This window comes from Juglans regia, chromosome 9, assembly GCF_001411555.2.
Source record: "Juglans regia cultivar Chandler chromosome 9, Walnut 2.0, whole genome shotgun sequence".
Lineage (NCBI taxonomy): Eukaryota > Viridiplantae > Streptophyta > Magnoliopsida > Fagales > Juglandaceae > Juglans > Juglans regia.
Window position 1 is genome coordinate 23,425,444 of NC_049909.1, and position 22,765 is coordinate 23,448,208.

The 22,765-nt window shown below is 33.0% G+C and overlaps 3 protein-coding genes across 3 annotated transcripts; 2 read left to right on the forward strand and 1 right to left on the reverse strand.

Moving 5' to 3' along the window:
- Window positions 1-212: 212 nt before the first annotated feature.
- On the forward strand, window positions 213-3,091 carry LOC108993929 (ribonuclease 3-like protein 2). The gene is made up of 4 exons (XM_018968987.2): window positions 213-689; window positions 1,380-1,532; window positions 1,655-2,031; window positions 2,707-3,091. The coding sequence occupies exons 1-4, from the start codon at window positions 378-380 to the stop codon at window positions 2,879-2,881; spliced, it is 1,017 nt and encodes a 338-aa protein (XP_018824532.1). The 5' UTR covers window positions 213-377; the 3' UTR covers window positions 2,882-3,091.
- Window positions 3,092-3,519: 428 nt separating this feature from the next.
- On the reverse strand, window positions 3,520-6,157 carry LOC108993950 (uncharacterized membrane protein YuiD-like). The gene is made up of 5 exons (XM_018969024.2): window positions 5,819-6,157; window positions 5,402-5,558; window positions 4,902-4,952; window positions 4,552-4,644; window positions 3,520-3,882 (listed from the first exon to the last, which is right to left on the reverse strand). Exons 1-5 carry the CDS (start codon window positions 6,031-6,033, stop codon window positions 3,823-3,825), a joined length of 576 nt encoding a protein of 191 aa, XP_018824569.1. The 5' UTR covers window positions 6,034-6,157; the 3' UTR covers window positions 3,520-3,822.
- Window positions 6,158-16,781: 10,624 nt separating this feature from the next.
- Window positions 16,782-19,851, forward strand: LOC108993963 (GDP-L-galactose phosphorylase 2). The gene is made up of 7 exons (XM_018969036.2): window positions 16,782-17,600; window positions 17,801-17,922; window positions 18,051-18,110; window positions 18,237-18,479; window positions 18,577-18,762; window positions 18,862-19,110; window positions 19,237-19,851. Exons 1-7 carry the CDS (start codon window positions 17,480-17,482, stop codon window positions 19,588-19,590), a joined length of 1,335 nt encoding a protein of 444 aa, XP_018824581.1. The 5' UTR covers window positions 16,782-17,479; the 3' UTR covers window positions 19,591-19,851.
- The last annotated feature ends 2,914 nt before the right edge of the window (window positions 19,852-22,765 follow it).

Consider the following 22,765-nt stretch of genomic DNA (forward strand, 5'->3'; position numbering starts at 1 on the left):
AACTTATTTTCATGTATTCTTAATTATATTTTAACCACGTTGTTTAGCCAATATTTCGTATAATTCGGATATAGTCGGGTCGGGTTAACTCAATATCTTTTGAAATATTAAATAATTAAAAATTATTTATTATATTTTATTTGTGATGAATAGATTTTTATTATTAAAAAATATTTACTTAAGTAAAAAATAAAAATAAAAAATCCCACGGGGCCCTCCCCAATCTTTAATACAAGCATTCCTTAGCACTGGCGTATTGCCGCCCCCTTCCCCACCGGGGTTCTCCCCAATCTCCCTTTTCGCACGCCATCGATCCCCCCCTCAATATCACGAGCCCGGGGTTCTCGTCGGCCGCATTGCGCCCCGCCTCGGCCGACATGGAGGCGTCAGTCGGAGCCGTAGAGCATATCATTTCGTACAGCTTCACGGACAAAACGCTTCTTGAAGAAGCCCTGACCCACTCCTCCTACACCGACTTCCCTTCCTACCAGCGCCTCGAATTCGTTGGCGACGCTGCCCTCGGCCTCGCTTTCACCAATTACGTCTTCCTCGCCTACCCTCATCTCGATCCCGGTCAGCTCTCCCTCCTACGAGCCTCCAATATCAGCACCGAGAAACTTGCTCGCGTTGCCGTCCGACACCGCCTCTACCGCTACCTGAGGCACAAATCCGCCGCTATTGATGATAAGGTACTTGTTAACTTTTTGTCTTATTATTTGTATAGCGTTGTCAAAGCAGACTTTTATGACTACCGCAGTGGCTGCTACTGTAAACAGTGCGATGATCAAGTGTTTATAAGTTTACTGATTTGAAAACCCATACTGTGCTTTCTGTGTGTGTGTGTGTGTGTGTTCGGTTTGATTGTTTGTGCGACTGCCTACACCGTATACGGCAGCGGTATTGATCGATTTAGGATTTTATACACGGCTTAGTTTAGGGGCAGGGACCAATTTATTTTTGCATCTCTCCCACCATATGTCTTTTCTTTCTTTTTGGTTTTTTTAGACGGGCATATAGTAATCCGAATCAGTTGGAAAGCAAGGAACCGCATTCTTCTCTCTTGCTGTTCCTTTCTTAGATAGCTTCAGATATTCCTTCTATTTTTTTTATAACTCGGATTTAGTACTTCTATATTAAATTTAACAACGTATTGTTAGTTTATGAATATGCATTGATTGCTTCAATTTCACTAAGAAAAGAGATGAAGGCACTCTTTGAATTAGAAAGTGGGAATGATACCTTAAGTGTTCGTTATTTATTGGTTTGCTATTTATCGAATATTCTGGACTACTTTGGATATTTTTTTTAGAATTGAAGTAACACGAAAAAAGATTGGTGCTTAATTTTTCTGCACAATTGGTTTTGTTTTATTTTTCCAGGTTAAAGAGTTTGTTGATGCAGTCAGTAAGGAAGATGATACGGCTATATATGGTGGTACTGTAAAAGCCCCTAAGATTCTTGCTGACATTGTAGAGTCTGTGGCAGCGGCTATATACATTGACATCAATTTTGACCTGCAAAGATTATGGGTGGTGTGTATTTAACCGATTGTTCCCCTGAAATGATCTCTGTCCTTCTGTTTTCTTGTTTAGGGCATCTTCTTGCAAGTCTTCCTGTCTGCATAATCGAAGGTGTTGGTTGTTGTATTGTGTAGATTTTTAGGGGTCTCTTGGAGCCTATTATTACTCTTGAAGAATTGCAGCAACAACCCCAACCGGTTACAATGTTGTTTGAGCTGTGTCAGAAGCAAGGGAAGAGAGTTGATATCAAGCATTGGAGAAAGGGGGCAAAGAATATTGCTAGTGTATATGTCAATGGGGTGTTTGTTGCTTCGGGTTCGTCCGAGCAGAAGGAAATGTCAAAGCTTAATGCTGCAAAGCAAGCTTTGCATAAGTTATCACAGTCCATGCCCATTAACATTGGGCCACCTCAATTTTCGGTTGAGCTCAATGGATCATTTGAGATTGAAGGTGCGAAACAAAAGTTGCATGAGCTATGCAGTATGAAAAAGTGGCCGAAGCCTATTTACAGGTAGAGATACTTCATCGTGAGCTGTAGAATCAGAATATATATATATTATCACCATCATCATTTTATCTAATTTGTATTATGATTGACTTCTTCGATCTGGTGCCCATGATATTATTTATTTTTCCTTTTTTTCTTACAGAATGTGGTTTTCTTATTATTACGTTGTCTGTGTGCTCTGAATTCTTTGATGATAGACCAATTACTTTCGTAAGTTGAAACATATATAAGGTATGAAAAATACTTATCATCCAATGGTGAGAAATGTGCCATATTTTATGTAGTGGGATGAAAGAGGGATGGAAGTGTGGTATATAATATTACTCATAAGATATACATATCCCGTGTCAATGATGAAGACGATGGCATAGCATCTTGTGAAGAACCAGAATTGAGAATACTGGTTTTATAATGACTAGAAGCATGGATAGTGCTCTGTCTTGCAGGTCAAGTTCACATCAGCTAGTGGATTTTGTGCTGTGAATACGTGTAGACTCGAATTTCATTATGTGTATTTTTCTTTCAATGAATGAGCTATCTTTTTATTTCCTCCATGCCTGTTCTCCCAAAACCACCTACCTTGGATATTCTAAGAATTCCATATTTTCAGATTCCCACTTTCCTTTTTTATCTTCGTAGAGACTGTATCTTAAAATGTTGTTTTGCTATAACTTGCAGAATTGAGAAGGACGCGGGTCCACCACATGAGAGGAAATTTGTATGCTCTGTTCAAGTAGCAACTATAGGAGGTACTTTCTCTATGCTGGGAGATGAAAAGTCAAGAATAAAGGAAGCAGATAGTTCCGCTGCTTCATATTTAATCCGTGCCTTACATGAATCGAATTATCTGTGATGCTGCTTCTCAGTTTAGAATAATTATGAGATAGAAGCTGTCACATTTGGGAGGTTTTGGAGCTTTGAGATATAGGGTTTTAAGTATTTAGCTCCATTTTCTATACATTATACTTAAAGTGAAATGTTTTAATACACTAGGTGCAGTGGCTGTTCTTGACTTGGATTGAATACAAAAATGAGTCTCTGTCAAAATTCCGGCAGTAAACCATTAAAAGCACCACGTCAAACACCAATGATGGGTTATGTAGAGTCGCTGACCGGTCGGGTGTGCGTCATATGCATAAAACATTCTAAAAATATAATACAAAATAATAAAAAACATTTAAAAGATCAAAACATGAAAGAGGAAAAATTGTTTAGAATTTAATTTAGGTCTTAAACAGTTTTATCTCATCACTTTCTCAAATTTTCACAATATATAATAAATAATTAACTTTTTAAATCACAAAATAATATTTTATTCAATTTTCATCTAAAATTATTTCATTTTATCTCACTGTCCAAACGGGATCAAATTTTGCTACCACTAAAACTAGTTTTCCCTTGTGGACTCGAGTCAAAAACTGTCTAGAGACTTGAGTCAAATAGGCTCATTTGATCCTAAAATCTCTTCAAAAAATAGAAATATTCGACATATAAGAAAGAACAATCTTCTGAAGCTGGTTCTCATCATCGATCCTTGATTGTATGAAGACAATGGATGTGGGTGGGTCATAAAAAAATTGCGACAAGTATGTTTAACATCTAGCTAAGCCGTTTGAAGACATGTTTGCAAACATCAAACTCAGACCCTAAACAATTACAAGTAGATTTACATTGTTCTGAAACTTGTCTTTTTCAATTCCAATTCTGTATGCAGGAAAACTTGCAATGACATCAAAAGTTTTTCATTGTCCACTGTTAAGGCCTAAGCACTCCCATTCATTATATCAAACCCCGCTAAATGGAACTTTTCATGAGGAATGCTACCATACAACCCAACATGGCACCTGCAACGACCTGCAGTAATACCAACAGAACAGTATTCATCTATAGTTATATTACAAGTATTACAAGATTTTCAAGCATGCAGGTAAAAAAAAATCCTTCCAATGCATCAATGAGATAGGGATGATTTACTCTATGTTGCATGTTTCAAAGCATGAGCTGAGAATCACGTGGAGCATAGAGCCTAGAGGATCAACTATTAGGAGAATGACCTCAAAAAAGGCAGATTGATGGTTGGAAAAATTAATAGGTTCTCTCCTCCAAAGAAAATTGCTCCTCATTTGAGTTCAGGAAATCAAATGGGTAAGCCGTAAGATCCCCACATGCCTTGAAAATTATCCCACCTCCCGACAAGAGTCTCATTTTTATTTCTTCTTTCCACCATGAAATACCCGGCAAGGTACAAAATCTAAGAAGAACAAAGATTCAACATCTTTCTGTTACTGCCTAGGAAGCGTAATGAGTGTGTTAGCATATCGGCCATCAAAGGTGGTCTTCCCTTAAGAATCCATCATGTCACAGCCGCATGGTAACAATTAGACAAACACAACAGCCTTTTACTCTCCTTTTTTTCAGCGAATCAATTTGATCCACACTAATAATATACTACAATGTAGTTGACATGAGGACCATACCAATAACTTCGTCTGCACAAATGTAAACCAAACAAGAGCAACAAACCTGAAGCGGAGTATGACCGAGTGAATCTCGTAGAGGTCTAACATTAGAGACAGGGTGTTCCGGAGGTAGCTCACACACAATTTGATTTAGTAACTGCAATTAACAATATATCAAGTGAAATTAGTAGATTTCCGTTATAGGAGCTATGAAAATGTCATTCAGTGTCGTAATCAACAGAATCACAGATACAGGACATGTAGATCTCATGATAACAATGACAGATGACTGATGACTGAAAAATGCAATGGTCTCTTACAGAAGTACACTAAAAACCCCCCAATTACTCTTGGTATCGCAATAAAGACTTGCAAGCAACAAAGAGCTAGACTGCCAGAAATAAATGACCTTACTTCAGCTTGGCGACCAGCGTGAAGTCTTACTCCAGAAGCATCATACATTACCTGGAATGAACCATCAATATCAATTCAGAGTCCAGACATCCCAAACGCAGATAAGTTTATGGACATTGATGATACTGATAAACATGAAAACTACAACAACCAATGGTTCGTACAAATGCTAAAATGGGCAAATTAACCACACATTCCTGTCCAAGGAGTTCACACGATAGCAAATGCGTGGACTCCCCAAGCGTGACAATGAACGCAGTCCTATAAATCAATCCTTTCTTGTAATTACTCCATTATTCCATAAAACAAAACAAAACAAAACTTAAATAACGAAGTCCCTAACAGAAATTCCTAATCACACAAGAAACATCACATCAGCTTCCTTTTCTTGCTGTAAGTTTTCATATACACAGGCGAAGATTAAAGCAGAAGATATAAGCAAGCATGCCTATGCCTAACACGAAAAAAGAATGAACAAGACCTGGTTAACAAGTACATACAACACATGCCAAGACCACTGCAATAGCAAATGCTGGTCCTCCAGCTCCTTCTTGCAAGCCAATAGCAACCGCTAGAGCTGACACAGTTGCTGAATGTGATGAGGGCATTCCACCTGATCCAAACATCCTTCTTGAATCCCATTTCTTCTCCTTGAACCTGCACGTCTAGCAGCATAGTATATGTTTGAGGCATTAAACAAAAACTTAAACATAATACATGAGCTTCAGAAGAGAATCAAATTTCAATTAAGCCCAACTTTCACTAAAAATTCTTTGATATCTCGCAAAATGGAGAATGCCAAATTATGCCCACCAACAATACAATAAAAAAAAAATTAAAATTGAGTGTTTTTTTCTTTTTTGTTCCCATTTACTTTTTGAGTACCCAAACAAGAGTGAAGGAAAGAGGGGTATTACCAGGTGGTGAAGAGCTTGAGAAACTGGGCGAGAGAGAAAGCGAGGAAAGCGGAGAGGAGAGGGAGGTTGGAGGGGATGATGGACGGCTCAAATGATGCAGATCGGAAGCTCGACGACGCATCACCAGCCGTCATCACTTCGTCCATGTCAGAGAGAGATAGAAAGAGATGTGGTAATTGAGTTAGATTTGAGAGATCCACCTTTCGGAAAAGCATAGCAAGAAAAGAACACACGAAACACGAACAAAGTTGGTTAGAATTTAGATCCTCGTTCTTGGTGGCCAACACAACCTGTCTCTCCTTACGATCTCTCCGATTTCGAAAAAAAAATAAATAATTAAATAAATAAATAACTAGAGATGCTGAACCGTTGGGTTAACGGTTAGTCGCATGACTCGCATTCTTCTTGAGTAGTTTCGAAGGTTAGTGACTAGTCAGCACCCAGTACAAAAATTCGGTGGGCTCTAAGTGGCCCTAGCACCATCCATCCTCAATAGCCCATCAAAGGGAGTCTCCCCATAATCATGAATCATGATGTTGTGGGCTTAAATAAATAGTTTGGATCGACTGTATGGCTTTTGGTGTAATCAAAGTGCAGGATGGTGGTGGAGGCCAGTCAGTGGCCCAAGTGGATGCGCCATTAAATACCTATACTTCTATTTCTGAGCCCAAAATCAATGTTCACCATTAAGGCTGTAGGCCCAAGCAAGGCCTGGCCCATTATTAACGTCCTTTAACATCATCACATCAGGATCTGTGATCGGTTCACGAAAGTTATAAAAATTGAAAACAAGACAAAAACAGAAAGTGCAGAGAAAAAGGTTGATAACATACATCCATTTGTGTTACTGTAAATAAGCTGTGATATTTACATTTCCGAGGGGTAAAAGAGAAGCGTGAATATGTGTGCGTGTGACAAAAGAAGCAGATTTGGATGATTAGCGGGGGGAGAAGGAAAGTTCCAACTTCCAAAGATCCTAATTTCCATGTTCACATGAAGAGTCCGCATCAGGCCAACATGTGAACTCCCAGTCCCCACCCATGTGAGTTTCTGTAACTATGAAAAGACAGTCTGTCCTTCCTTCCTATTAACAAAGAAATGCATGTCCTTGAAGTTGAAGGCCTCGGCCCCCCTTGTTTTCTTTCCAAGCAATCGAGTAATATATTTTCTTAACCATTATACATAATTTTTTAAACCCTTTAAATATTTTTTAAAAAATTAAAAAAAAATCACAAACTCAATAAAAAAATATTTTCTTAACTATTATACATCATTTGAATAGTGAAATGTGATGAAATGATTTGTAAATAATAATAAAATTCTTTATAAATAATAGTAAAATAATTTGAATTAATATATTTTATAAAATTTTAAGAAATGAAAAAAATAAATAAATAAAAATTGTTAGGTGGGTCGGACTGTAGCTTCTGAGTCCCACATCATCCAATACTCTCCAAGCTCCCATCACCCGTGGTCGGAAGTTTCCTATGTCTTGTATTATCGTTTGCATGTTCAGTTGGTTATCTATATATGATAATTTTGTAATTTAAATTGTGTTTGGGTAGTCAACATATTTCAATACTTTTTAAGTATTATCATACTATTAAAAATACTCTATATACCAAACACAATAAATCATCTTCGTATCAAAGTCTTTTAAAAAATTATTATAATATTTATCACTATAATATATAAATAAAAAATAAAATCACTATAATATTTATCACTATTATATATAAATAAAAAATAAAATCATTATATTATTTATCACTATTATATATAAATAAAATTATCGTTAAAAAAATTAATTATTGATAAAATCCATATATTTTTCAATTATCTATTTAAAAGTCAATAACTCAATATATTTCGTACATCTAAACAACTCAAAATACTCTCAACAAACTTACTTCAATCTCTATTCATAACTATTCACAAATATTTTTAACACTTTTTAAATAGTTTCACTACCCAAACGTAGCCCAGCCTCTAGGAAATAGTTACTGTTTCTGGTTCTTGCAAAACTTGACTTGAGCAGCGTATGAGTAAAGAAAGTAGGATAGTGCTACAGCCCCCGCTGGGGGCTCCCGCTGGAAGCTCCCGCTGGGGGCTGTAGCGTGTATTTGTTTATGTTTTTTTTTTAAATTGTTTTTTATATAAATTTTTTTAATAATTTTTAATATTTTTAAAATATAAAATAAATATAAAATATTATTAAAAACACTTTCTTAATCAAGAAGTAAAAAAAAATGATTAAAAAATACTTCTTTAATTATGAAGTAAAATAAAAAATATTAAAAAAATATTTTTTATTTTACTTCGTGATTAAGAAAGTATTATTTAATAATATTATGAATTTTTTTATTTTTTAAAAATATTAAAAATTATTAAAAATATTTATATAAAAAAAAAATTAAAAAATACACATATAAAATACACTAGAGCTCCAGCGGGAGCCCCAGCGGGAGCACCAGCATTTTCCAAGAAAGTATTCATTAATTAACGAATAAATGCGAATCATCTGACCTCACTGCCGCACAATGACATTAGTATGTCCTATCTTCGTCGCATTAAATGGAGTTTTCTCTTTTTTTTTTTTTTTTTTTAAATATAATATAAAATTTCTATATATCTCATAACCTCATTTCCTTTTTATCATTTTTCTTATTAGTTATCGCTATTTTCTATCAACTCAATTAAATTTATAAAGAGATATATAAAAATAATTTTATAAATTAATATAATTAGATATAATACATGAAATTTACATTATAATATAATATTTTTATAGTTTAATATACCACAACTAGTCATGTTAATTTATTTATTTTATTTTATAAATTTTTTTGTTAATCAAACATTTTTATATTTCAATTAAAACCTACGAAAAGCTTTATTAAGACAAGATATAAGGTTCACTAAAAAACAATAAGGTCGGTTTAGATTTAGAAAATATTTCATCTCATCTCATCTTATCATTATAATTTTTTTAAATTTTTACATAAAATATAATAAATAATTTAACTTTTTCAATTTTTTAAATATTAATAATATTTAAAAATAATATTTTAATAATATATATTTTTATATTTTTGTATTTTCTCTAAAACCATCTTATATCATCTCTGAATAAACCAGCCCTAAAAGCAGGAAGAATGGTTTAGGTTAATAGCAAGCATACTACCACTGCAAACACCACAATATATACCTCATACAAGCTTACAACTAACTATTGTTCGGAATGTGAATTAAAATGATTAACGTTATTTCTTTTTATCGATTTAAACATTTGAAAAAAATGATTATTCAACATCAATCATTAAAGGTCACGTTTACTTAAAATAATATTAATTTTATATAATTATCTTATCTTTAAAATATAATTAAAAAATGGTTATTAAAAAATTTGTAAGAAGATTATCATCTGTCTTTAAAAATAATCAGCAAGAAAGTTTTTATGATCAGTAAAATTTTTAAAAAATTATATTCATCATCTTTACATATTATATATTTTTTTTTATTTTTTTCTCTTATTAAATATGTGTTATATGAATAATAAATAGAATAATTTAATAAATTTAAGAATAAAAAATTTAAATAAAAAAAATGTAATATGTGAAATAATAAATAACAAAGCTCGGAATCTTTTTATTGATGCAGATTGCAGACACAATAATATCGCTATCGTTTTTTATATGGTTTGGTGATTTTTAAAAGAGACAGAGACAGAGTGGTTAGAGTGTTGCGAGAGAAAAATAGAAAATCCATGAGACAAAGGGTATCGATTTAGAAAATAGGCACATGTCAGCCACATAGAGAATGGTCCCCGCGAGGACCATCATTGTCGTTTTAATAATACCATATATCACGTAGAATGATCCCTCCACAGATTCGGGAATCTTGGCACCTTTTCAACACATCTTGCTTCGCACTTTTCCATTTTCTTATCAACACTGGCCCATATTAAATAAAAGAAAATGATATCTGACCTATAATTCTTATTGATCAAGTTTAACGATTATTTTTTTTAATAATTAAAAAAATTATTATTAGTGAATTAATTTTTTAAAAATATTTAAATATGTATAAAAAATAGTTGAAAGAAAATAAAAAAAAATTTCTTTATAATTAAAATTACTATATACTTTTTAAAATAGGTCAAATTTTATTTATTTTGGATAAATTGAATTTCCCGTCTATAACTAATATCATTACCTAACTTATTTTGAGTTGGTGCTACTTTGAACTTAATTTGAATTATTGGTATCAATTTACTTCTACCTAAAAAAGAAATCACTGTTGATTTAGATGAAATATGTATGACAGGACAGAATTACCTTAATATTAAAATTAAGCATCACATGAATGGTATATATGTTTAGGATATTTTACAACTATGTTTACAAAAATGTCCAACATTTGATTTAGGATTGTAAAAAGTTATACAAAGAGCCTTATTGTGTGCACATGTCTTCGTTCGTGCACTTGACGTAGCCGTTGATTAGATATTGTTGATCACTAATTTGATTAACATGATAATTACAGTTACATCAATTTATAAATCAATCTTTCTGCATATATAATATTTTTTTGTTATATAAAGGGACTATGTTTTTATCATTTTCATTTAATGTATAATGTAGTAAAAATAATATGCAATTTCAAAAATAAAAGTATATAAAATCTGATTGTAAATATTTTTTTTTTTAAAAAAACCATTGAAATTAAGAAGTTGGTGGTGGGCGTTAATTTCAATATGAATAAATCTTCTTATCAGCCGATTACCAAACCCCACACCTCACACCCTACGTGTCAAACCGGGTTCATTAAAGTGAATCGATTCTCTCAGTCCAACCCCGAAGCACGAAAGCTCAATTTTCCTCTCACTTCATAAATTATTCTATGTGATTTCCCCCTCCCTTCTCATCGATTCTCATATCCTCTTTCTCTCTAGAGATTTGCGGAAGGGAACCTATGTCCAGATGTTTGCGGAAGAGATCCCACGTCGCTGGGCACTGTGCCACGATAAGGTACACTTTCTAGTTGTAGTAGCTAAGTTGGGCAGCGGTGGCTCTTGATGGTGCAAGGAACAGAGGCAACGGCTGACTGGGCTTCACAGCTTGCTGCCGTGTGGTGGCTCGCACTGATTGTGGGGGCGATCTTGCGTTGACCGAGAGGGAAATAAGGGGTGAGACTCAGGGAGGAGGGTTGGGTGAGAGATGACGTCATGGCGTGGAGTGGTGGCTCGTGATAGTGCTGCATCGTGGAGGAAGGATGCACATGGTGGAGGTACATGGATTTGTAAATATATATATATATATATATAGAGAGAGAGAGAGAGAAAGAGAGAGGGGCTGAGGGGGAAACGACCCACGGTGGTTAAATGACAAAGGGAGTTGTTCGTGGTGGCTGGTAGTGCTAGGCGGTTTCATGGAGAGAAACCGAGAAAAAAGGGAGAGATAAGCTTCAAGCGTGGGTTGGGGAGGAGCTGCAGGAGGAAGGGGATCATAGGTGGAAGGGGTCGGCGACTTCGAGAGGGTGGTACTAATTAGGGGTGTACAAGAATCACTGGAACCGGCCAGAAACCGAGCAGACCAACTGCCGGAGCATGGAACCGGTCGACTGGGGAGAGGAATTGAGGGAAAACCGATATCGGCAGTTTGGCTCTAGTTTGAACCCCTGAAAAATCGCTAAATCAGTCGATCTAGTATATTTATATGTATTTTTTGAATATATGTATATAAAACGGTGTAGTTTCACTTAAATAAGTGAAATGACGTCGTTTTAGGAATTGGAAGTTAGAATATATATATAATAGAACAGCACCGTTTGACTTTTAATCCAAACGATACCGTTTCAAAATGAATTAATAACCCTCCACCCCTATTCTTCTTCTCCGCGTTGTCTTCTTATTCTCTGCAACTTTCTTCTTCTTCCATGGCAAACGACGGTGTGACGCGTCTTCTTTCTTTCTCAGTTCCTCCTCATTCACAGAAGATGCTGACGGTAAACTGAAGACCGCACCGACGCACATCGAAACCGATATGGTCGATTTTCTCTCCCTAAACCCACAATTTCGACCGGTACAATAGACTCATGGCAGACGTCGGTGGGGTCACGGTTTAGCGCCGAAATTGACACCAAACCCATCGGTGTACAACCCTAGTGTCAGTGGATGGCGGCTGGGCTGTGGCTTAGACGTTGGGAAGAGATGGAGATCGAGAAGAGAGATGGGGTCGCCTGGAGGGGGAGGAGACATAGAAAAGAGAGAAAATGAATGAATTTAAGGGAAAAAAATCTACATCGGGTGTGAGGTGTAGGGTGAATAGTAATTGATATATAGTACTACTATAACGAGAAAAGATATTTTGTAACCGTAAATTGTGTAACAATTATGTAATCATTTTGAAAAAAATGAATAAAACATGAGATCTATATGAAAAAAATTAATTTTTTAATAATCGACCTCACTCTTTTTCAATATAATTATGTGACTCTTATACATTTCACGATTATATATAAAATTACTCATATTTCAATATTGATGGTCGAATGCTTTGAATATTAAAAAGAGTTTTGTTACACAACTTTTACTATATTCCACACTCCATATTGTTTTTAAATTTTTAAATTTTTTTTTGAGTTTATTTTTTTAAAATTATTTTAAATTTTAAATTTATTATTTATACAATAAATATTTGATAAAATAAAAAATAATAAAAATTAAAAAAATATGGAGTGAGGAAGGTAAAGATTTAGAGAAATTCTATTTACAGTCCTGAAGTGAGGACTGCATGTGCAGACACATGCTTAAATGAGAGAAAATATTATTTTAAGAGGGATAATTTTGTAATTTTATAAAATTTTAAAGTTAAAATAGTCTAAGCCTATACATACAGTCCCTAAGTGAGGATTGTACCTAGCATTGCTCAAAGATTTATTCTATTAAAAAAGACCGAGTTTACAACCCACGTGTTGATGCCAAGGGCCATAAACAAATCGGATAAAAAAATGAGATAGGAGGACTGGAGGAGACTCAGGAGAGGGAGTGGGGTGGGCCCCAGGCGGACATTTGTTTTCTTGTTCACACATGGACGGAGGAATGACGATCGGATCTGGAACGAGAAAGTGAAAATTGATAGGTCACGATTGGTGTTGTGGACCGGACATTAATGGCCAAGCGACGCACCCGTGGTTGGGACAGCTTGGACTTGGCCGAAACCACACCCTGCGAGATGTTTTTGCGACATAATTTCCAGACGTCGACTTCTGCGTCGCCTCGTCATCCACACGGACACCACAAACTGCTCAATTTTTGTGTATAAATAATACTATTTGAAAATTTTTATAACTGATATTATTTAATTGATAAGATTTAAAATTTAAAATTTATCATTTAAATTAAATTATGTCCACAAATTACTCAACTCTTGTGTATCAGCCTGTGATAATATTTCTCGTTCTTTTATTATTGTTTTAGCAATATGTAATTATATGAGAAAGATGAGTGCTACTATGCTGCCTGGAAATGACCGCGGCAAGTTATTGTTAGGTTAAAATTAATTTTTAATTTTTTAATTTATATTTTTTATCATTTTAAAATATTTTAAAAAAATAAAAAATACATCAATATACTAATAGTCACTTCTTTAACTATTATGTAAAGAAAAAAATTAAAATACATGAAATGTCAAAATAATATATCAAAGTAATGTTATTCTATGAGAAATTACATTAATCAGTACTACACAACACACTATACATAATATTTTAATTTTTTATCTGTTCTCTTACTAAATATGTGATATATAGATGATGAATAGAATAATTTAATTAGTTTAAAAAAATTAAAAAAATATAAATATAGTGTGTATAATGATGAACAGAAAATTCGTAATTATATATTGAAATGTGCAATTATGGATAGCAAGAGCCAAAAAGAAAACTGCTCGAGTTTAAAAAAACGGAAATAAATAAATGAAAGAAATTTGCTTCCCAATTATTTATAATTGATCACCACTTGTGGAGAGCGGAGACAACTTGGCTGATCAGAGGTTTCATTCATTGTACCTCGTGATAATACTTTTGTTGATTATTATAAAAAAAAAACATAATTAGGTAAGAGTTAATATATAATAAAATATTATATAACGTCACTTTAATCTTTTTCAAAAGGGTAGTGATAGGCTTACAACCTATCTACTACCCATCTACTACTTGTAGTGTTTTTATTTTTTTATTATTTTATTTTGAGCATTTTTTTAACATCCTTAATCATTAAGAAAAAATTAAAAAAATATATAAATTTATTAATTATCACTTCCTTAACTATTAAGTAAAATAAAAAATTATAAAAAAAATCAAATATAAAAAGAATAGTAAATGAGTAGTAAGAGGGTAGTAATCCTATCATTTTCCTTTTCAAAACATTTCCTTTCACGTATCGTTTGAGTGAAATAAATGGTGAGTATCAGACACAGAAGTTATCGGTTGTAATCTCTGTAAATATATAAGAGTTTTGATATTCATCATTTTTACATATTATATATTACATATATACATATATTTTGGTTTTATTTTTTTATAAATTAATTAAATTTTTTTACTTATCATCTATATATATATCACATATTTAATAAATAAAAAATAATATATAATATGTAAGGATGATGAATATAATTTTTCAATATATAATAACTTTGTAGTAATAAAGATCGAGTGAGAAATCTTCATGTTTCGTAGGAAAAAAAATTTGAATATTATTATATACAGTTGTGAAATACATAAATAATGTAAAATATTTTTAAAAATTAGTGAGATATATTATTAAAAAGAATTTTTTATGAATATTTTTTATTTATTCATTTTTTTTAAAATAATTATGCTACATTTACACATTTCATAATTATAAATATTATTAAAATAAAGAATAATTTTAAGGCGTATGAATTCGATACACCTCTAATAAAATAAAAAACTCATTGGTAAATGGGATTGGTAAATGGGGACGATACATCGATAGTCTCTCCTAATGAAGTTTTTTTTGGACATCCTTTAATAATGATGTTTAAATTACAATAATTAGAATATAAAATTTAGAGTTTGAAATATCTATTGCGATAATATCTTGATTGATGAGAAAGTTGTAGTTATAAAAAAAAAGTTTATAAATTGAGATAATTTTATATAATATATTAAATGTATTTTATAATAAAATTAAAATTTATAATTTAACGTATTAATTTATTTAACGTATTAATTTATATCAATCTATAAATTTATTTTTATAAAATCAACCAAAATATTTAGGAGTGGTTTGAATTTAGAAATGAATTGAGATGATTTGTGAATAGTAGAATAAAAATTAAATAATTTATTATATTTTGTGTAAAAATTTAGAAAAATTATTTTAAAATTTAAAAAAATTGAATTTTTTATTATATTTTGTACAGAAATTTAAAAAAATTATAATGATGAGATGAAATAAATTGAAATGAGTTGAGATAGATTACGAAGAGAGTTATTGTCTAATAATTGTTTGATGTTACGTCCAAGACACGGCAGCCATACGATGAGGATGGAAGGAAAACAAAATAATGATCAAGATGAAGACACAAGCTGCCATTGACCCACATTCGAAAAACAAAGCCGGAAAAAAATATATAAAACAAAATCATGGGTACGTTTACTATTTATCGTTATAATTTTTTTCAATTTTAATATAAAATATAATAAATAATTTAATTTTAAAAATTTTAAAATTTTAAAAATTTAAAATAAAAATAATATTAAATAATAATATTTATCATCTCAACTTAATTCAATTTAGTTTAATTAAAAATAATAATAAAGTAAAAAAAAATAAAAGTTTTAAAAATAAAATAAATAAAAAAAGTCATAATCAATTGCCCATTCGTACGGCAGAGTGGGCCATTTTCCTTCCTATGTATGGTATATGACACACCACTCTTTTATTATTTAATTTTTTATTAAATATATAATATATAAATGATGATGAGAAGAATTTAATTATTTTAAAAATAATAATAAATAAAAATAAAAATAAAAATATAAAAAAAAATTATAATATATGATGTGTGAGGCATAGGTGCCGGTTTCCACGCGGGTGGGCCTCTCTCTCAATAATTGTGTAGGCGTAAGCGTAACACGGTAGTACCAAACTGGAAAGGAAATTCATCTTGGATTGTTTGGTTTATAAAGAAGTTTAACCCCGTTTGGATATAAAGTGTTTTATTTCATTTTATTTTATTTTATTTTATTTTATATAAAATATAATAAAAAATTTAATTTTTTAAATATCAATTTAATTTTTTAAAATTTTTTAAAAAATAATATTATAATAATATTTTTTTAATTTTTATCTTTTATTTAAAATCATATTATCTCATTTCTAAATCTAAACTAGCATTAAATAAAAGAATTTATAAATATAAAATACTATCTATTCTTATGATTTTAATTCCATAAAAATACATACTAAAATGTCAATTATTAAAATGATAAAAATTCTAAAATTTAAAATTTAAAATGAAAATACAGATAAAATAGAAAGTACATATAATATTATGTAACACAACTCTTTGTAAACTTAACATAATTTGATATATTATATTTTAAAATTAGTTTGTTATACAACTTTTATGTAAGTTTTTTAATAAATTTAAGACGTCTCAATAATAATAGGTATATAATTATTTTTACAAGAGGAGTGATACGGCCATAAATGGATTACATAAATATAATCTCATAAATTGATATAACTTTATGTGATTCGTTAGATTTATTTTATAATAAAAATAATTTTATAATATGATAAATTACGTTAAATTATATTAATTTGTGAAATTAATTTGATCATTTATGTAATCATAGAGTAATTCTCCTTTCTGAAACATAACCGGAATACAGAAAGCTTACATCCGCACCAAACAAGGACCACACATGAACACAAGAGTTTACCCACACCACAACCACCACCCTCTCTTATCTCTATCTCTTCCCATCTGTCTCTATATAAATACAATCCTTCCTTTCTAAGCCTTTCATCCCCAAATCACACACAGACACAAACGCTGCTTTTCCTCTCGAGCTTCTCCCTTCCCTTCTACTGTTCCTAACATATTCACAACAAATCAGTGAAGAAAGCCCTTCTTGTGGTACCGTTTGAGAAGATTACAGACGGAAAAAGAAAGTGTGATTTAGACTGTAAGTGGGGGGGGTAAAACCCAGGGTCGACGCGTTGTAGAAATCACGGCAATACCCGGAGTTTCTCGGCCTCTACTTCATGTCCGGGCTGTACGACGCAAGGGTTGTGTAATTGAGAGCAACCCTTCGCCGCACGGCGGGCGTGGTGCTTTGCCTTCCGAAGGCGGCAGTCCTTCTGACCTCCTCTTCCTCGCTGGTGGTGGTTTTTCTTCCTCTTCGTCCTACGTATTAGTGATATATTAGTTTTAGGTCTACTTTACATTTCCAAGCTAGCCTACGATTTTCAGGTATTAAGAGCGATTGGATCTCGGTTAAGCAGAAGTTTATTGTTGTTAGTGTTGGGTGTCTTTGGTTATTGATTAATTTTTCTGAGAGAGTGAGATAGAGAGAGAAAAAAGAAAGAAAGAGAGAAAAAAAAGGGGGAGAGTTAGCAAGATGTTGAGGATCAAGAGGGTACCGACCATTGTTTCGAATTACCAGAAGGAGGAGGGGGAAGAGGTTGCTCGCCTCGGAGGGGGCTGCGGCCGCAATTGCCTCAACAAGTGTTGCATTCAAGGTATTGGTTAAAATGGTTTGCAGGTGGAATTTTGGTCGTGTTTTTCCATTGCTTGTTACCTAAGCTGATCGTAATTTGTGAAATAATGCTTGTGCATATGAGTTGGGGTTTGTTTTGTGCGATTTATATTAGGTATGGGGATTTGATTTTAACTGGGTTCTTTTTATTTTTGTTATTTTTATTAATTGTGATTTGAACAGGTGCAAAGCTCCCTTTATATGCTTTTAAGAGGCAGAACAAGATTGTTGGTGACAGGTGTTTAGCCGGACCTGAGAGCAGAGAGCCTCCCGTGGACTTTCTGGAATCGCTGCTCCTTGGGGAGGTTAGTTTATTTAAAGCAGCTGAGAAACAATGACTAAACCATTTTTTCCCAATTTATTAGCGTCGCGTTAAGCAGGCCTGAATGAAAATCCTAGTGCGAGTTAAAGTTTGTTTCCAATTTCATTGTAGTGGGAAGATCGCATGCAGAGAGGGCTCTTTCGCTATGATGTCACTGCCTGTGAGACCAAGGTGCACATCTCGGTTTCTTTTTTTGGCCCATTTCTTGTTGGTATGCTATTAAGATCGAGCAGAGCTGCTTATTTATTTAGTAGGGACATGCGATTTATCCAATTTCTGGTTATATCTTGGTCGTAGGTGATTCCGGGTGACTATGGTTTTATCGCCCAGCTGAACGAGGGCCGCCATCTTAAGAAGAGGCCAACTGAGTTCCGTGTTGATAAGGTCCTCCAGACTTTTGATGGGAACAAATTCAACTTCACTAAAGTTGGGCAAGAAGAGGTCCTTTTCCAGTTTGAAGCCAGTGAAGATGGTGAAGTCCAGTTCTTCCCAAGTGCGCCCGTTGATGTTGAGAATTCTCCAAGTGTTGTTGCCATCAACGTATGGTTACTTTCCTATTGTTTTAACCTTTTGTTGTTTGAGAGTTTCACGTGCAAGCATTTAATAAGATAAGTTGCTGCGTGTTGCATGCTAACAGGTGAGTCCAATTGAGTATGGACATGTGCTTCTGATCCCTCGTGTTCTCGAGTGCTTGCCGCAAAGGATTGACCGCGACAGCTTCTGTCTTGCCCTTTACATGGCGGTAGAAGCTGGGAATCCATACTTTAGGTTGGGTTACAACAGCTTGGGTGCATTTGCCACCATCAACCACCTTCACTTCCAGGTTTTTACCAATAAATGTCTTTTTAGATGTCTTTTTACATAAAATTAGAACAATATCAATTTGTAGTGGAATTGCAAATTAATTAATTTCGTGGGACAGGCTTACTACTTGGCTGTGCCCTTTCCTATTGAGAAGGCTCCCACCAAGAAGATAGCCACTTTGGATGGTGGGGTGATGATCTCCAAGCTGTTAAATTATCCTGTGAGAGGTCTGGTCTTTGAAGGTGGAAATACCGTGGAAGAGTTGTCAAACACCATTTCTGATGCCTGCATATGCCTTCAAGATAACAACATACCTTACAATGTCCTTATTGCTGATTGTGGGAGGCGAATCTTCCTCTTCCCACAGGTAAATTTTGTTGTTGCATTCATTCGTTAAGTGGCAAGATTCTATAAGAGAAATACTAGGTTCTTTGCTATGACATCTTTAGTTATCATCAGTTGCCCTCATTAGTTTGTCTTATTTGATGTACAGTGTTATGCTGAGAAACAAGCTCTTGGGGAAGTAAGTGCAGAGCTTCTGGACACCCAAGTAAACCCGGCTGTGTGGGAGATTAGTGGGCACATGGTTTTGAAGAGGAAGAAGGACTATGAAGAGGCATCTGAGGAAAATGCTTGGAGGCTCCTTGCTGAGGTCTCCCTCTCTGAAGCGAGGTTCGAAGAAGTGAATGCTCTTATTTTTGAAACCATTGCTTACATTGACAATGGGAAAGGAGATGCTACTCACAGCTCAGAGGGGGATGTCAAAACTGAGGAAGTGGATGCCATCACTAGTGGCTCCCAGCCCGCTATGGTGTCTGGGACACAAGAATGCATCGTTCTCCAGTGAGAATTACGCCCTGACCACCTGATCAGCGGCGCTTTGGTCCAGTCAGTTATTTCAGTTTGCTGTGTGTTTATGTATCTGTTGTTAATGGATGCTAGCAGTTGTTGAAATAAGTAAACAGGGTTTACATGCGGCACCGCTTGTGTGTATGCTATCCGCTTATTGGCTCCGTAATATTGTAAGATGTTGTTTCGTGTGTTATGTATAAATGCTACTTAATTGTTTGCTGAACTCTGGTCCTAGCAGTTTATTGCTATTCTTGTTTTTCCTGTTTGCTTGTCGAGGGAAGAAAAGCCGAAAATTCCCAGGCTTAATTTAGTACGTTCTGTTGTTAAGTCGGGGGCAGTTCATATACAGGTAATGAAATGGCATGGAGAGGGATAGTTTAGCGCGGATCTATGCATCATTTGAAGATATGGACTTCAACAGGCGAGCTTTGATATTCTGGATAGTAGAATGAAGTAGCCTTTTTATGTTACTATTCTCTCTGCACTGCCTTCATATTTCCCAGCATCAAAAATAAAAACACACTAATTCCTCCACCTCCCTCTCTACCCTCTATAAACTCCGGTCTATCCTCTCTACTCTTCACCTTATTTCTCCTCCATATCATTTTTTTCCATTTTCTTTGTTTTCTCTCTTCTAAATTTTAACTATTCCCATTTTCTGAAGAAGAGAGTAGAAGAGGCAGTTAGTGTTGAGTAACCAATGATGACAAATAAAATAAAAACAAACATAAGCAAACAATCACATGACACAAGATTAATGTGGATTGACAATGTGCTTACGTCCATAGAGCCACAGAAAATTTTATTATGCTGGATAATCACAAAATACATTTTGGGAGCGAAATCTCATTATTTAGAACGTTTAGAACTCTCATTAAGTATATATTTATAGTGTCACACGAGAAAATCTTAATTTTTACTTTTCTGCGTTATTCGCTTGAGCGACGTGTCGAGCACACATCGAGTGAACTCTCTACCTAGAACTTTTTCTGATCACAAACAATGGTAAAAATTTACCCTAGGGCTGTTGCCTCTGGACCCCCATGAGGCTTAGCCATGTGCACTCCGTCTTGGGCTTATCAATCCAAACCTACATTGATGGCTCAAGTTTCACTGAAAATCTACTAAAAAATTATAATACGTCCTTGTCAGGTCGAGTCATTAATTCAAGCCGATACACCAACAAAATTAGACTCCATAGACCCAACAATTAGAAGACATCGTGCCGGAACGAACAAGTACCAAGAGGCATACCCTTCGTCTTATTGTAGCCAAGACCTAAATCTAGTCCCGTCGAGTTTACTACATTACTATAGCCAGGACATCCACCTAGTCCTGTTGAGTTTAGTATGGTCCTTACGGATACGGTGTTTGTTTCATGATATTTTTAGGTATATTTTTGTTACATTTTTATTAGATTGATTAAATGCATCTTTAAATTTTAACTAATATCACAAAAATTTATATTTACTTATTTTATTTAAATTTAATCTCTACATTGAATTATTTATTTACTCTCTATAAAATAATAAAATATTAATTAAATATTAATTATTTAATAATTTAATTTATTTTTATTACATTTTGTAGTTCTACCAATTAAATGTTAATTATATTCTAATTAATTTAATTTATTTGCTTAGAGTGAAAAATTAATATTTTAATATTTGATGAAACAATTATAATTAACTATATTTGGTGAAGAACTGTAATTAAAATTTAAATTATTTTAGAGATAATCTAATATAAAATTTTTTAATATAAATTATCTAAATTTTAATTACAATTCAACTTTAACAAAGCCAATAAAGATGCTCTTAGAGCATCAGCATTGGCTTCATCAAAAGTTTAGCCAAATGTAAAATTTGATGAATTTCATCAAAATAGGACTGCATTGGATTAGTTAAATAGATAAATGTGAAACTTTGAGCTACAGTAAATCTATATGTTTCTTTAAATTTGAAGGTCTACTATTCATTCATTAAATCTATTTTTTATTCACTTTTAATCTCCAAATGTCTTTTTTATTCACGTTTAATCTCCAACCGTGTTGTAATAATAATGTAAGAATCAAATTAAATTATTAATCAACATATGATTAGTATAATTGTAAAATATGAAAAAAAATAAAAATATTTTTATTAAAAAATAATATTATATTATTATTTTGATGAATTCAATAACTAATTCAATGTGGAGTTATAACTAAGAAAGTTTTGAATTTATAGAAATTATGTACTTTTTATCAAATTTTAAAGATAACTTTAGTGAAATTAATGCCAATACTCTTATAGTGACGTTTATGCAATACAGTCTATACAGACATGACACTCGCACACGGCACATCAACGAAATTTCCAAGCAGCTGGGAAACGTGGAATCTTTTGATTCTTTTCCGACTGAGCCGACAATATTGTCTTTACAAAAAGTTATCCAGCTCATAATAGATGACCAATCAAATACAAAAACACGTGATCTGCTCTCGATTAAATAATAAAAAGACACATCTTAAACACGTGTTCTGTTTTATGAGACTGGTAGCTCATCTTCGCATAGAGACGAGGATGGTTACCAGAAAAGAAATTAATATCAGTAAAGCTATAAGCCATAAGGATTTCCTTATTGCTGTACCTTTAACTGTGGGAGGTGAACGTATCAAGATCCTATCAATTTTTTTTATATGAGTTTATTCTTCTCTAAATTTAAGATTTTTAAATAAAATAAAAAAGAAAAATATATAAAATATATAAAATGGATTTTATGGTATTTATCGAGTATGCAATGCAATGTTGTTGGAAAAATTCATTTTAAGGGTGGATTTAGATGTTGAAATGAGTTGAATTGAGTTGAGTTGAGTTGAGATGATAAAATATTATTAGAATATTATTATTTATTATTATTATTATTTTAAGATTTGAAAAAATTGAATTATTTATTATATTTTATATTAAAATTTAAAAAAATTATAATAATGAATTGATATGAACTCAACTTTTAAACGAAGCCTAAGTCGGTGTTAATTAGTTTGATATTAAAATTAAAATTTTGAGAGATCCTTTTCTTAGATTCTCAACTCAACGCTTGGATTGCATGAGCACTCGTGTGAAGCCCAAAAGCAGCCTGAGGTGGGCCAGCATTTGGACCACTAAAAGCCCAAACGTAGCCTAAGG

Coding starts and splice junctions, on each gene's coding strand:
- LOC108993929 (XM_018968987.2), top strand. CDS start 378: ATGGAGGCGTCAGTCGGAGCCGTAGAGCATATCATTTCGTACAGCTTC. Junction 1,533..1,654: donor ACCTGCAAAGATTATGGGTG/GTGTGTATTTAA, acceptor TGTATTGTGTAG/ATTTTTAGGGGTCTCTTGGA. Junction 2,032..2,706: donor TGGCCGAAGCCTATTTACAG/GTAGAGATACTT, acceptor TATAACTTGCAG/AATTGAGAAGGACGCGGGTC.
- LOC108993950 (XM_018969024.2), bottom strand. CDS start 6,033: ATGCTTTTCCGAAAGGTGGATCTCTCAAATCTAACTCAATTACCACAT. Junction 5,559..5,818: donor CTCAAGCTCTTCACCACCTG/GTAATACCCCTC, acceptor CTAGACGTGCAG/GTTCAAGGAGAAGAAATGGG. Junction 4,953..5,401: donor CAGTGGTCTTGGCATGTGTT/GTATGTACTTGT, acceptor GGTTCATTCCAG/GTAATGTATGATGCTTCTGG.
- LOC108993963 (XM_018969036.2), top strand. CDS start 17,480: ATGTTGAGGATCAAGAGGGTACCGACCATTGTTTCGAATTACCAGAAG. Junction 17,601..17,800: donor CAACAAGTGTTGCATTCAAG/GTATTGGTTAAA, acceptor TGATTTGAACAG/GTGCAAAGCTCCCTTTATAT. Junction 18,763..18,861: donor TCAACCACCTTCACTTCCAG/GTTTTTACCAAT, acceptor TTCGTGGGACAG/GCTTACTACTTGGCTGTGCC.